This window comes from Hippocampus guttulatus, chromosome 3, assembly GCF_054856545.1.
Source record: "Hippocampus guttulatus isolate MCC_2025c chromosome 3, RoL_Hgut_1.0, whole genome shotgun sequence".
NCBI lineage: Eukaryota > Metazoa > Chordata > Actinopteri > Syngnathiformes > Syngnathidae > Hippocampus > Hippocampus guttulatus.
In genome coordinates, this window is record NC_141263.1 from 5,359,251 (window position 1) to 5,375,215 (window position 15,965).

The window sequence follows — 15,965 nt, forward strand, 5'->3', positions numbered from 1 at the left end:
AGGCAACACACAAAGCACCTGGGCAACATGAAATGTAATATTTATGGTCTTGGAGGCAATGTGTGATGACCACTTTGACTTTTTGTGTCTAACAGCAGAAATTAGTGTGGGCTGCATAATATTTCAAGGAAAGAAAAGTTTAATTTGACCAATGACTGAAACATACATGTGACCCAAGAAGTGCAAGTCAAGGAGTAATACGATACATGCACTAGCACTTGTGCATTGGTTTTGCCCATTAATTGGTTGTGTATGTTGCTTTGTTATTAAAGCAAAGCCACTCCATATTTAGGGCTACACCAATACATGGAATTCAATTTAAATGTATGATGTTGCGCTCCAACAGCAAATGGAAAATGTTGACGCGGAGAGAGATATCTACGATGAGCTTCTCACTCAAGCTGAAATCCAGGGCAACGTTAACAAAGTCAATGGTGAGTGGTTAGTGTAGACTCAACAACAAGTTCCTTTGGTTGTGTAGTAAAAAGTCAATGTTTTTCCCCCCCTAACAGTGAATAATGCCTTAAGTGCTGCTGAACAAGCGTTGCTGAGCGGGGATGAGGATAAGTTATATGAGGCATTGAAGGCCATGGGCATTCAGAACCTGCTGGCCCACAACAAAGGCTGGTACCTGAAACAACTCGTGGCTGACAGAGAGAACAAAGAACTAGTAGGATGCATGTTGAGATTATTAAAGTCCTTTCTCGCTTTGATGCGAATGTAATCTCATCTCGTCATCTTCCTCACTAGGCATCTCCGGGCCAAGCGCTGACTAAGGATGAGCTGCAGGCCGGTGTAAATGGGGCGAATGACTTGGCAGAAAGCTACTTAAAGAGTAATTGCACCCTTCAAGCGATTTCACACACCCTGAGTTTTCTTTAGAGAACAGTCTTAACATTCTGCCCGCCTATATCACATCAGGGCTTCTGGTAAAAACAGTACTACAGCGTGTTCGCTTACATTCAGGGTTTCCATGCTGTAATTCCTCCCACTCATTAAATGACAGGCAGCATCTGCAAAATTCCCAATTGGTCTTACACCGCAGCTTGCATCAAAACAACAGCTGCAGGGAACAGCATTAATGACTCAAAAAGTCTGTTGATCAGCATCAGTTTTTTTATTGATTTGATGGCGTAACCAAAGCTGCTGAAGCTCCATAATAGCTCATGATATTAATTAAGGCCATATTTTTATATTATCTTTTTGCACAGTGTTCTTGGCATTATCTCTGAAATATTCATTTTAGCAAGTGATATTTTATTATGATGTGAAGTGGAGAGTATTGACTTCTTTTCAGCAAATACAATTTGTAACTCCTTCCTTTTAATTTGCTGTCTATATGCGTAGTGCTCAAGGCTGTGGAGCGCATCAACTTTGCCATTAGGGAAGGTGTACCAGAGAATACCGTCGAGGAGCTAATGAACCCTGACGCCCAGCTTCCTGAAGTCTATCCCAGTGCTGCAAATCTTTACCAGCGAGAGCTGGCCAGCTTGCAGCAGCAAAGCCCAGAGGTACCCACAATGAAACGCACACAATTTACACAGACCATAGTGTATACACAATAGCAGTTCACCTAGGTAAGATCTGTGTTGACGTTATTCCAGGCACTGATACTGTACACAAATAGACCAGAAAGCTTGAATCCAGGTTTACCAATGTAATCATTTTCTGTATTTTATGATGGTGGTGTATTTTGATTTTCCTTTTTTATACTGTATTTGGATGGCCAAACATGTTCCGGACACATCACACATGTTTCAACTTACCTATGACCCCAATGACGGCAAAATATAGAAAATTGATGCATGGCCTCATCAATGAAATTACAAAATCTTCTGCCTCCTTGCATAACAAGTTCAGTGCAAAGAAAAATCAGTTGAAGTATAAAAACCCTTAACTCCCTGCCCAACCTTGCCTCATCAACGACAACACTGATTCAGATTAGATTCTACCGTCATTACCGTATGGGTGCTTGCAGTGTGTCGGGTGGTGCTCTTCATCATTGCTGAGCCCGCCAACCCCTCCTTGATGAATATACTTCATTGGGGAAAAAGTTCTGTCAGCAACCTAGTCCACACATGTCTGTTTATTGAATCTGATATCCAATTGCTTACGTTTGGTTAAAAATAGAACCAACCATGAAGGTTGTGCCTATTTGGCATTGGACAGCAACCCTTTGTTTTAAACTCTCATCTCAACCTTGGGAAAGAGACATGAACAGCGTGAACAATTTTCGCTGTCTCTCCCGCAGAGCTCTCTATCCCATCCAGAGCTGCTTGTTGCAGTTGAGATGCTGTCATCAGTGGTGCTGATAAATGAGGCCATTGACGTTGGAGACCGGAACACCCTCTGGAAACAACTGTCTAGCTCTATCACGGGGCTTAGTAATGTGGAGCCTGAATATGCACAAAGGTGTGTACACACCGCTGGCATCCATAAGATAGTGACCTGAGTATTGTCAGATGGGTTTACAGTGTAATATTGTGCCTGTTGTTCTTTAGGTACATGGATGAGTTGATTCGTCTGAAGGCAGCAGCCAGGGAGGATGGCTGTGATAATCTCACCTGGAATGACATACAAGCTTGTATCGATCAGGTCAACATGTCTGTACAGGAAGAGCATGAGCGTAAGACACACAACCAAATGCTTCTGATCAATTGAAACCAATAGATAATTTGGAGATTGTAACAACAACAACAAAAAAGTCCATACCCATACAGTTGAACAGCAGCTCAGACATCTTCCTCAATATACACTCACCTGCAGTATTTACACAAAACATTAAAATGTGTCTGTTATTAACTTAACCTATCTTAACAAGAAAAATTAAAAACAATATTGTTTTGTAGGAATTGCAGCTATTGGACTGATCAATGAGGCCTTGGATGAAGGGGATCCCATGAAGACTCTGGCCATGTTGCAGAACCCATCAGCCAAGCTCACAGATGTAGACCCATCTGTTGCTCAGCACTACCATGACAAACTGCTGGAGGCCCGCAGGGAGAAGGCTCATGTAAGATAATTATAAACACAGTTATTATGCATAGTGGATAAATAATGTTTCCATTCAGGCAGTGTAGCAACAAATACAAAAATTAACAATCATACCAAATAATGTATTCCTTTTAAAAACAGCAAATTATCAAAGGGCTACGCTAATCAGGCATGAAGCACAAATTTAAAAAGGTACAAATTAATGATGTGAAATGTAGACTGAGTTACAAAGAAATAGATAATGTAGATTGAACCTAATAAAGAGGCTATTGTAAATAATCGTATGCAAGTAGAATATATTGGACAGCATATGGTTCCCTTTATCAAACGTTAAACTTTGCTACTCATTGCTGCTTGGATTTGGATAAGATTACCTTGTTGACTCGTCATACATTTAGTTGATACGACACTCAACATCATGGATGTTACCTGTTGTTACTCTGCTAGAGCAAAGCGGTTGTCAATTAGTATGCTGACGAAATGCGTACTGTGAAGATTTGATCACAGGGGCTCACAGACACGTGACACTCTCAGACGACTCTGCTTGACTCAGACCTATGAGCAGCACATGACTTGTGCAGTCTGATGATGTCATGCTGTGATCATCTCTTCCTCTCGCTTCCTGTCACTTCCTCAGCACTTGTTGTTTTCTTTACATGCCTTTCTTTGGTTTTATTTTTGCAAACCTTGATCAAAAGCAAAGGACTGTTGATACCAGCAAAATCAGCTCTGACTCATTGTTCTTTGTTTTGTGTTTTTGCATATGCACACCATATTTGGTTTGCTGCTCTGCCACAGAAGATAAATTGCTGACCTTAGTCATGCTAAACTTGTTTCCCCCCCTCACGGCTGTTTAGTACATTTCACATTTTGAATTTATGACACCGGATTTTTCAAAAGCCATTTTAATAACTTTGGCCGGTAATCTAATTACGGGTACTCTAATTTTGCTGAATTTGTTTTCAAGCCCGCCCCAACCCTCCACACACACAGAAACGAACTAAATGGAAACAATAAATCTGTGGATGGAGCCCACTCATCCCCAGCAGCATTCACACAAACCCTGAAATACGTAATATGTGAACTCATGACAAAGAAAACAAGCGATTGAAAGAGAACTATTTTCATGCCTTTTTAACAGGAAATAACAAGCACAACCTCCATAGCCTTACTTCCATAAAAGGGACAGAAAGTTGACTGGTACAGTTGATTGGCTACACCCATGAGGACAGGCTTCTTGTTTTTTTGTGAGGCAGTTTGAGGTGGATATGCTTTAAAAAAAAGATGTGGTTAGAACAATGCAAAGTTAAGCTTTCTGAGGCTTGATGGGGCTTTGCTCTGCTTCGAGTGAATATTCAAAGCTGTTGGAGTTGGAGTCAAGCTGAAGGTGATCCGAGGTCACATGAGATGAAACAACACATAGTTCTTGTTGGTTCCTGATTACCTCTGCAATATTAGAGGTGTTGGGGAGAGAGAAGGTGTTTGTGACTTTGGTTGGGCCTGGATAAACGGTGGGAAGTTCTGCCTAGAGATAGCTTCCTAACAAGCTCTATAAAGTCTGCGATCCCTCTGAAAATTTACATGCTGCTGTCACAAACTGGCATTTATTAAACAATTCTTCTATTCGTGCATCTGCAAGTAGACTTCTACTGATTTAAATTTTTCTAAAAAAACAGTTTGTGGCTTCTAAGGCTGCAAGCGGCAGTAGCATACAAGCACAATTAGGAAGATGAGTTATTATTTTCTGCCCTTCCAACTTTCACTTCCTCTTTAGCTGCATGGCATGTTGGTTATATGTAACAAACTGCGCCACCGTTATTGCACCAGTTGCCTCACTGCTCAGGCGCCACACCCTGACTAGGTGCCTCCAGCAGTCATTATTCACCATCTGCAAATACTATGTAAAACACCAACTGCAAACATAGAAAGACCAATCAAGTTTAACTTTACCTACTGCAAAGACAGCATTTGCTAGACCCTCAGCTGCATGCTGCTACAGATGTTAGTAGCTGCCTGCCTCTTTGGACTTTAGATCAGGTGTCAGTTTGACTCACACGCCCCTTCCTCGAACGCGCACACCTCCTCTCCTTTCCTCTCTGCCGTGCAGCACAAAAAGAAGGGGGCGGACTGGTCGCAAATGAGGTGGCTGTTAGATTGAGGGCAGAAGTGCCCCGCGTAGAGAAGGAGTGCGCCATCTGGATACAGTCAACGGTTATTACAGTATCTAATGTGGCTTATTGGTGTGACCCGAACGGCTTTTTTTTTCACCAAGGTTTCAAATGAAATATTATATTGTATTTTCTGTGCATGATAATACATTAGCTACCCCTCTTTTATTGGTTGGTCTGGTTGGATTAAGAAGACGTGCCTAATATTGTTGGCTGTGCAGAAGCACATGTGGCCAAATGTTTTGGCAGTGACTGCAAATTATACAAACTTTGCTTCCTTACCATACATATTATATTTAAAAAAAATCACAACAGTTTTTGAAGCATTATAATGTTTTTAATTGGAAAATCAATTAAAAACTAAAATTGAATTTTGCAGTTTGCTTAGGCAACCCAAATTAGGAATTTAAAAAAAAAATGTATTCAAAGGCTGAATGGAAAAAAGAATACAACTGCTCATTATGTAGACACATTGTGAAGCACAAAATGAAAAATTAAGCAGTTAAGATGGTACTTGGGGTTTCAAGAATGAAGATTCAATACGATTCAAGGACATTTTTTAAAGTGAAAAATGTAAACGTGGCATTTCTTTTAAAGATACTATATATTGCTCCAATAAAAGATGATTCGATAAATATCTCAAAATATTTTAAAGTGGAATGATTCCATTCTGTGCACCCGCATCTTTGAAATCAAAAGCCATTTTCTGATCCAAATCGGGTTTTTTTTGTTACATCCTTAGTTAGTTCTTTTGCATGCTCAGCATTTTTTCCAATGTCAATCCAGGAGACACAAGATCCTTCTGCTGTGCTTTGGCTGGATGAGATCCAAGATGCTATTCTCAAGGCTAACCAGGACACAAAGGACGCCTTTTTGTGTAAGCACACACATTTGTTCATGCTACATACATTTGGAAGATTAGAAAGAGTAGACATTGTGCTCGCTTGTTTTTTGTAATGCTTTATTTGTGTTATCAGTCTCTCAGTCTATTCATGCCATAAATGAGGCGGTGGATACTGGCGATGCAGCTCAGACTGTCACAGCTCTGCGTAACCCTGGGGCAGGACTATATGGAGTCACTTCTGAATGTGCACAGACATACCAAGAGGACTTGACCAAAGTCAAAGAAGTAAAGAAGAAAGATGGTGAGGGCAGAACCAAATATCGTTAAGAATTACATTGATGACATTTTAGTCACAAATACTGTGTATAACATATGTACTCCACACAGATTGCCGAATAAGGCTGTAGTACTTTTCTGGACTCTCTCTCTTTCTGTGTGTGTGTGTGTGTATATATGATTGATATATATACACATGATATATGATTCACACCCACAATATGGAGTCGAAATGCAGCCGTCAAATCGGAGTTAAATGTGTACTAGCACTGTACACTAACTCAACACTGTATAGAAAAGTCTATCCACTCTTTTGGAAAGACAATCCACAACATTGTTTTGCGCCCGTGGGAATATTTTGCCAATTCATCCCATCAGGCAGTTGGACCGGACGGCCTGTCGTGCAATATTAGCCAAGTTCTTTCTCACCAAATTAATTCAGCTTTGTTCTCTGTTTCAAGACAAAGAAGCGTTTCCCAAACTGCTTCACAAAGTCTAACCATGAATGAATAACTAATGGATGAAGATGGGTGTCTCATTATTTTTGCTACATAATGTACAAAGTATCTACAGTCAGATAGCCAGACATAATAAAGGTGTCCTTGGAGGCATTTAGGCTTATAAAGATAAAATTTAGAGACGATTGCATATGTGTATGAGATGGGAGCACAAGATGTTTTCTACTGGAAGTGGTGTGGGTCTTCAGTCAGGGCCGTCAGTGGCATTCTGTATGCAATGCTTCAGGTTCTTGATCGACTGAAAGGGACATGCTGCTCAACATATAGTCAACATATAGTCAACATAACATGTAGCACACTGTACAACCAAGCCTTTTTAAGATTGTCCAATCTTGTATCCAGAAGTTATATTCCCAACTGTGAATTTTTATATAAGACTACCATACATTAAGATTGAATATTTATCTCTGTTTTAAACTCTGTTATGATATCCAGGCGATAATGGCAGCGAGTGGGTACAACACTGGGTGAAAGGTGGACACAACTACTATTACAACCTGAATACAAAAGAGGGTACCTGGGTGCAACCAGAGGATTTTGTACAAAACAACACGCAGCTCAACAAGGAGGACATTCAGGTATGTTGTACCTGTGCAGCGCTGCATCATCCCAGCTGTTCAGCTGTTTTCAATTTTTTTTTTCCATTACTCCCACAGTCTGTAGTTTCAGGGGTAACCACAGCTTACAATCGAGAGCAGCTGTGGTTGGCCAATGAGACGCTGATTACCAAGCTGCAAGCTCGTTGTCGTGGCTACCTGGTCAGGAAGGCCCACAAGGAGCGGATGAACTTCCTAAAATCACAAGAGCCAGCTGTTACACAAATACAGGTGGGATCAAATCCATTTAATATACACAGCACAAAACACTTTAGACTACTGTATTTTGTTATTGAAAACATTTCAGGGAGAAACACATACTATGATAAAGCTACGCTGTGTACTGTCCACCATGTTGGCAGTTAATTTTTGACACAATAAAAACATCCATATTGCAATGTATTACAATATTGATAATAAACAACTTGCCAAGAATACGCTGTAACTTCGTCCCACTCTCATACATTTAGCCCTCTGATTATTTTTCTTCCAGGCTCACTGGAAAGGCTACAAACAGAGGAAGGATTTCAAGGACCGTAAGAAGTATCTAGAAGACCACAGTGATGAGGCTGTAAAGGTGAAATAATGCTGCAATGGCAATAACGTCAATGCAATCAGAAGCAAAGACTTTCTACTTAAGCAGAAATGATGACACTTTTTTTCCTCTCAGATCCAAGCAATGGTTCGAATGCATCAAGCTCGTAAAAAGTACAGAGATCGCCTAAAGTACTTCAAGGATCACGTGAGTATTACATTAATGTGTGTGTGTGTGGGGGGGTTGTTTAGTGCAATGATGCATTACATGCAGAAGAAATATTTAAGGTATAATATATTCTTAAATAATTCTTAATTGGATTGTGAAAATGCATATCATTTGAACCAGTGGTCCCCAACCTTTTTACCCCACCGACCGGTTTACTGTCAGACAATATTTTTAGGGCCTTTTAAGTTGTGGCGGATAAATACAACAAAATAATATGGTAGGACCTGCATGAAAACTGCGGTATTTTGTGAACATAATAATAAACACGAATCATGACACAAGGAACGTCCTATCTGGCCACAACACTCTCTGGTCGCTATGGTAATGTTTGAATGTGCCTTCAAAATAAAATACACCACAAATACAAACTGCATGAAAAAACGACTCACCATCGCCACATATTATGCAGAGTGGGCTTGGTGTGTGGGAATCTCCCGTTGACATAAATCTGTATCTTAAGTAGGACCCCTGGTACTGTCTATTAGTGTGTGTGTGTGTGTGGGGGGGGGGGGGTAGATGTTGAGACTGGACTGGTAGATCTCCGGAGGTTGGCTCTTTGAAAAGTAGCCCTTGGGACAAAAAAAGTTGGGCACCCCTGGTCTACAGTATGTCACTCTTGACGCAGGTCAAGGCGTGCTTCTCGGTCACGTGATTGGTTACCGCTCAAATGAAACCTTAGCTAGCAAAATGAGTAAAAAACAAATGTCTTTGGAAAGTTTATTTGGGAAGGGGAAAAGGCCCAGCCAGGAGACAGAGGAGGAGCCTACGACTTCCAAGAAAAAGAAGGCTACATTTAAAACAACAGCAAATACAATATAGTCTACAGTTGGATTTGAATGAATGGTGAAAATCACGTCCTGTGTTACAGACATTTTCCTTAAACATCCACTACCATTTACTTGAGGTCTCTTTGGGGTTTAGGGGGCAGGGAGCTCATTTCGTATGCCTTAGCTATGTGATTTAGATTGGATTCTGTGCTGTTACTATCATGGACTATTGAGCGGCCCAGTGACCGATGTTTTCACCGCAGATCAAAGATGTGGTGAAGATTCAGGCTTTCATCAGAGCCAACAAGGCCAGAGACGACTACAAGACGCTAAGTAAGATGGAAATCCAGATTTTATGGAAACAAATCTTTTTTCATTGACTAACTTACAAAATTTCTGAACCACAGCCAGTGCCGAAAATCCTCCGATGGCGGTGGTGAGGAAGTTTGTCCATCTGTTGGATCACAGTGACCAGGACTTCCAAGAGGAGTTGGAGCTGATGCGGCTCCGCGAGGAGGTGGTTACCAACATCCGCTCCAATCAGCAGCTGGAGAATGACCTGAACCTGATGGACATCAAGATTGGTCTGCTGGTGAAGAACAAAATCACGCTGCAAGAGGTGGTGTCACACAGCAAGAAGCTGACCAAAAAAAACAAGGGTCAGCTGTCAGACATGATGATGATGAACAAACACAGAGGAGGTCTAAAGGCACTGAGCAAGGAAAAGAGAGTCAAATTGGAAGCTTACCAGCACCTCTTCTATCTATTACAGGTACTGTCATAGTACAATTCACATTTTGATTGCATCATTGAATTGCCTATTTGTCTGAAGATTACAGGTTGACGTGACATATTTTGCACATGTTTCAGTCATAGAGTAGATATAAATAGTCTGCACACCACCGTTCAATTGCCAGGATTTAAGAAATGAGACCAGGATACATCATTTCAAAACTTTTTTTAATGTACAACTCGACTTAACAAAAATAGATAGATTTTCCAGAGGGGATGAAAAAGAAACTGAAATAATGAGATTGCACAAGCGTGTACCGGTACATCCTTGTTTAAATAATCAGTTACATTCAAACTAATGTTAAATGGAAGTCGGCACATAACTGCCGTCATTTAAAATGCTTCTGATTAACCACAAATGAAGTTCGGATGTTCTAGTAGGCTTTCTCACACACGCCTGAAGGCTTTGTGCCACACTGTCTTAGGCCCCAGTTTTAGATGAAGAAACACAGTCCCCAAGCCTGATAATGCCACCATTGTGCTTCATTTTAGATGTTTGGTGTTTTTGGGTGATGAGCGGTATTGTGATTGTGCCAAACATAAACTTTTAGAATTAGGGTCAAAAAGTTAACACATCACACATGTGTTGGGGAGGGGGGTTTTTTTCTTTAATGGTGCGACAACATGAGTTTGATTTCAACCACATTCCCAATTCAGAGTGTGCACACTCGTACAATCACATTCTCTTTTTTTTTAAATTTGCTCTCTCAAAAAGAAAACACATTCATTGGAGTTACCAGCATTGAAAAACGTATTGAAATGATTAAGTTGGTCTCCTTTTTTTAACATCACAAAAACCTGGCATTCCAATTGGTGTGTGAAGACTGTATCCACGATACCTCTCCAATGACATTCAGAACACGTGTTATTACCTGTTTTCAGACCAATCCAACATATCTCGCCAAGCTGATCTTCCAGATGCCTCAGAATAAATCAACAAAGTTTATGGATTCTGTAATCTTCACCCTATACAATTATGCCTCAAATCAGAGAGAGGAGTACCTGCTGCTCAAGCTCTTTAAGACTGCCCTGCAGGAGGAAATCAAGTAAGTTATCTAATTGAAGTATGAATAATTAATATACTTTTAAATTGAACACAAAAATACACAGAATTGAAATGGACGTATTCAACTTATCCAATGCAGTTCAATACATTTTCGAAAATGCTACTAAACAGATTCAGGTTTTTCTTTTTCAATAAAGTTCAATGACAAGAAGATGATTTCAATCTGAACTTAAGGATAATGTTCCCAATTGCTCTAGAATCATAAATTCAAGTTGGCTGTATCAAAGATATTAAATTTTGTTTTGCAAACTCAAACACTTTGTCCTCAGCAAAAATCACTATTGCAATACATGTCTACAGGTTCAACATTTTAGTGTGATTCAATAAAATCATGGCCGCTTACAAACAGACAACAGACAAACTGGCCTTTCTCTTACTGTTGCCGCTAACATGAGCAACAGTGTCCATTCTAGTTGCGACATGTTTTGCATTCATGTGATAGCACAGGCTTGAAGTGCCTCTGTAATATGCAAAGTCTTGGTTGCTCAATTTGTTTAATTATGGTCTTCCGGGCATTTAAAAAAAAGCTTTTTGTATTTGTCAGATGAACGTTCTGGCTTGTGAACGTCACTTCTTTTGAGTCAGTGTCACAGGCGTGCCAGGAATTAGGGCACTGAGAAAAGTCCTAGCTTGCCTGGAGTGCTTAAAAAAACTGTAACTAATTCATCCATATAAATGTGTCCCAGCCCTAATTTAAATAGAGTTTACATTTGTAAAAAACGAGCGACAGTTTATACTATTGAGTTAAAATGTTACTGACAAAAATGCTAAATCAACAGAAATGATGTCTTAGGTAAAATACATTATTATAAATGTAAACATTATGTATTCTGTAATATTAAAGGACAAATTTGGAATCAAAAAGGTGTTGCATAACCCCCTGTGTTCCTTAACTGTCTGTAGGTCAAAAGTTGACCAGATGAAGGAGATTGTCACAGGAAATCCGACTGTCATAAAGATGGTGGTAAGTTTCCACCGAGGTACGAGAGGCCAGAATGCCCTGAGACAGATCTTGGCACCGGTTGTGAAGGAGATCATGGATGACAAAACGCTAAACATCAAGACCGACCCAGTGGACATCTACAAGAGCTGGGTCAACCAGATGGAAACGCAGACTGGAGAGGCCAGGTGAGATAGGGGAAGATTGTCAGCGTTGCAATTTAAGTGATGGTTGAGCAGATTTTACCATGAAATGGACAAATTGACCCAAGTCAAAATTTAAACGGTACATGACTTGATTTAAGTCAATCTGTGCATGAAAACAACGTACAAATGTATTTTTTCAGTACAGTATTTAAAACAGTCTCCAGGTGTCTTAATAACATGTCTGTGGCGGAAATAGAGGATGCCTTTACTCTCACTATTTTGTGCCTCGCTCAAATCCACCTTTTTTGAGGGTATGGTCGTGTCTCCTACAAATGAGCCAGTGGCTATCATATGCTTGAGCCAATAGCGAGTACGGATGTTGTTTCCATGACTACTTTGGATTGTGTTTTCCTGTGTTTCGTCAGCACTTTTTCAGCAACTTGCTGAATTACACTTGACTTACCTGACTTAATATCTATGGGTCAATTTCCCGTGGGTGTCGTTCGAGGAGTCCCACCAATTTCCTCCACTTAGAGTATCTCTATTGCTGGCAATTGATCTTAATTTGCCACGTTTCTACTCATAGCTTTCCTTGATGTCCAAGTTTATTTGCTCTTTCAAATATACCAAAGACGGTTGTTTGATGGGTCTATAGTCTGACATTCTTCAAGTTTGGTTTGGTTTGTTTATTGAACATAAAACATATACAGTTTCTCTGTCTAACAGTGTATTTTCTTTTCCTTATTGTGCTATCTGCCATGTTCACTCTCAGCTATCCCTCATTGCTCATATTCTGTGAAACCATGTTCAGTCAGCGTCTGTAGTAATTAATTTAGAAGATTAGTGTATGCTTGTCCATGCAGTGAACAATTCAGACTGTCAAAGGCAATTCATCAAAGTTCAGAATAGCTCAATCAAAAACACTTTTGGAAATGGGCAGCTAAAAAGTTGTGAACATTTCGATGTTCAAAACTCCTTTTGAAAACTATATCAAAAACCAGCCAAAGATAATCTCAGAATGTCTTTTTCTGCCCATGTGTCGTCCACAGTAAGCTGCCATATGATGTCACGCCTGAGCAAGCAATGTCCCATGAAGAAGTTCGGAATAGATTGGAAGCCTCCATCAAGAGCATGAAGACAGTCACCGACAAGTTCCTTTCTGCCATAATTGTTTCTGTTGATAAAATTCCGTAAGTGTATATTAGCTTTAGTCAGATGATTCAAACCACACATAGTTAACTTGAGTTAAAATGCACGTGCCTCACACTGTCCAATAATGTGTTCTTTAGCTATGGGATGCGTTTCATCTCCAAAGTCCTTAAAGACACCCTCCACGAGAAGTTCCCAGATGCTACCGAGGATGAACTGCTGAAGGTTTGCTGACTGTATTCATCCTTACATTGTTTTACGAGCCACAGCCTTTAAAGCATCGCTTCAAACTAATTACAAAAATAGCAGAATGTTCACTTTATACTCAGGATAGACATATCAGTTTTAGGGAGTTAATCCCTGTCAGGGTGCTCGGAAACCCACCTACCACCCAGCCTGTCCCAATTCCACATTTTCCACCACAGCAAGTCTTGGACCTGTGATCCTTTTACTAATGAATCGGCTGTGTAACATTCTGCAGCTGCTTTCCTCCATTCGCTGTTCTTATCTGCTTCCTGTTTCATAATCAGTTAAATAATGTTTTTGTGTCTCTTGCCTTTCTGCTTTTTTTCCCACCTTGCCAATCCCTCTGTGTCGAAGCGTACCTTTCTCTCCACACTCTAGCTGTTGTCTCAAGGTGAGCTTGCTCATTCAGCTCTCTGCCCTCTTCCTCTTTCTGCACAAGTTGTGTTCCGATACATTTCAGGAGCCCTTCCTCCTCTTGCAAAACCACATCCGAAATCTTCAGAATATTAGTGGAGAGAATTTACGTACGGGACAGACATTAAAAATTGCATTGGAATCCTACACACTGACCTCCTTGTAACGGAACCATTTTGCTTTTTCAGATCGTGGGGAACCTTTTGTATTACCGTTACATGAACCCGGCAATTGTTGCCCCCGATGCCTTTGACATCATTGAGATGTCAGCAGGTGGCCAACTCACTACTGAGCAGCGCCGAAACTTGGGCTCCGTAGCCAAAATGCTGCAGCACGCTGCCTCCAACAAGATGTTTCTCGGAGATAATGCCCACCTGAATCCCATCAATGAATATCTCAGCAACTCTTATCAAAAGTTCAGGTGCGATATTTATTTCTATCTTAAAAAAATGTTGCACATCCTTTTGTGATTTGTTGTTCACAGTTGTCAAATGTTACATTGTTGCGTATTTCCTCTCGCTTTACAGGCGATATTTTTTGACAGCCTGCGACGTCCCCTCACTTGAAGATAAATTCAATGTGGATCAGTACTCTGACCTGGTCACTGTCACCAAACCTGTCATTTACATCTCTATTGGAGAGATGATTAACACACACACGGTGAGTTTGGTTGTGCCTCAATGTCTTTGTACATCTTTTTAAAATGGCCCCCATTATGGGCTTTCCTCCGCTGTAACCAATTGTTTTATCATCTGAAAATAATCTCAATTTCATATTTTGTCACTTATGATTTGGCTGTTCTTTGCTATTAGCTGCTTCTGGACCATCAGGATGCCATTGCTCCAGAGCACAACGATCCCATCCACGAGCTTCTGGAGGACCTGGGAGAGGTTCCCACTGTAGAGTCTCTCATTGGTGAGTAGATATAAAACTCGGCACAGAGTGAGGGTGGCTGCAGTGAAGGCCTTGCAAGTTCAGTTGAGAACTGAAGTTTCTCGCTCAAAATCACTTGTCGGTTTTATGTACCGTTAGTTTTATTTTAAATCCATTGTTGGATGTGTATTGGAGCCAAAATAATATGCAGTAATAAAACGTGCCTACTGTTCACATACTTCTGTACCCAGGTGTATGCAATATTTACAAAAAAGAGAAAGACAGTGAGATTAATGCTAGGGACTGAAGCCATTTTGGTATATTTCAGACTATGTCCAAGGCAAATGACAATAATCAACCAATCACAATACTACAAGTGACACAGTAGTGATGCCTATTTTAAGAACATGCCACCTCTATAAGTTTGCACTACTGAACTGGAGAAATTTACATTTGAATTCAGTTGTTACCAGCCTGCCCCATGCTCATAAGTTGACTGAGAGAGGCTCAAGCTCACCAGTGACCCTGAACAGGATATGTGGTAGAAAATGAATGGATATTAAAAGCAATCAGGAATAAAGTATTACATACTTTGTTTTGACTTTTTGCTCATATCAGGGTTCACAAGAGGGAGTTACTCACATGAGAGAATAAGAGTTTTGACACCAGATGTCCTTTATGACGCAACCTACCCCTTTATCTGGGCCTGGGGCCATGGGTATTGAGAAGCACTGGCTGAGAATCAAACCCATGTCATCTGCATAAAAGGCAGCTGTGTGTCGACCAATGGCTGTGCAGAATTTTATCACAGATGATATTGTTAAGGATGGTCAAACCAGCCCATCCCGGTCGACTGGTAGATCGCGGACTGCGTCCAAGTCGACCGTGCTGGGTGTTGGGGGGAGGGGTCAAAAAATGGTCACGGATCAAAAAACGTTGGTGACCCCTGATATAAAATATCACAACTCTTTACTGATAGTGTTGTTTTACTGGGTTAAACAGGTGAAAATCCTCTCCCACCCGGTGACCCCAACAAAGAGCAAATGGGCAAGACTGAGGTTTCCCTAACACTGACCAACAAATTTGATGTCCCTGGTGAGGCCAATAGTGAGGTGGATGCCAAGACCCTCCTACTCAAGTAAGGTCATACTATTTGATATTTGTATTTTTCATTATCGTAACTGCTTCATAAATGTTTTTTTTTCTTTTTTCTGCCGTATAATTTTAGCACCAAGCGGCTGATTGTTGATGTGATCCGGTTCCAGCCTGGGGAGACTCTGACAGAGATACTGGACTCATCAGCTGGTCCGGACCAGGTCATATTACAGACTTTTTTTTCCTTTTCTGTCAGTTTGAATGTGTTATGCCTGCAACCAAACCACACCCACACCAAAAGACAGACATCATACAGAC

General features: G+C 40.6%; 1 protein-coding gene across 1 annotated transcript in view; it reads left to right on the forward strand.

Moving 5' to 3' along the window:
* The window catches only part of iqgap1 (IQ motif containing GTPase activating protein 1), a 46,558-nt gene that overhangs the window by 27,231 nt on the left and 3,362 nt on the right, over positions 1-15,965 (forward strand). The window contains exons 9-32 of the mRNA XM_086106322.1: positions 347-434; positions 513-670; positions 751-835; positions 1,348-1,511; positions 2,252-2,412; positions 2,502-2,626; positions 2,850-3,013; positions 5,949-6,039; positions 6,140-6,307; positions 7,236-7,378; positions 7,457-7,627; positions 7,890-7,973; positions 8,067-8,138; positions 9,190-9,259; positions 9,334-9,698; positions 10,601-10,764; positions 11,688-11,912; positions 12,920-13,060; positions 13,160-13,244; positions 13,868-14,100; positions 14,207-14,339; positions 14,492-14,594; positions 15,555-15,690; positions 15,781-15,868. Coding sequence (XP_085962448.1) covers positions 347-434; positions 513-670; positions 751-835; positions 1,348-1,511; positions 2,252-2,412; positions 2,502-2,626; positions 2,850-3,013; positions 5,949-6,039; positions 6,140-6,307; positions 7,236-7,378; positions 7,457-7,627; positions 7,890-7,973; positions 8,067-8,138; positions 9,190-9,259; positions 9,334-9,698; positions 10,601-10,764; positions 11,688-11,912; positions 12,920-13,060; positions 13,160-13,244; positions 13,868-14,100; positions 14,207-14,339; positions 14,492-14,594; positions 15,555-15,690; positions 15,781-15,868 — 3,417 coding nt within the window. The remainder of the gene's footprint in view (positions 1-346; positions 435-512; positions 671-750; positions 836-1,347; positions 1,512-2,251; positions 2,413-2,501; positions 2,627-2,849; positions 3,014-5,948; positions 6,040-6,139; positions 6,308-7,235; positions 7,379-7,456; positions 7,628-7,889; positions 7,974-8,066; positions 8,139-9,189; positions 9,260-9,333; positions 9,699-10,600; positions 10,765-11,687; positions 11,913-12,919; positions 13,061-13,159; positions 13,245-13,867; positions 14,101-14,206; positions 14,340-14,491; positions 14,595-15,554; positions 15,691-15,780; positions 15,869-15,965) is intronic.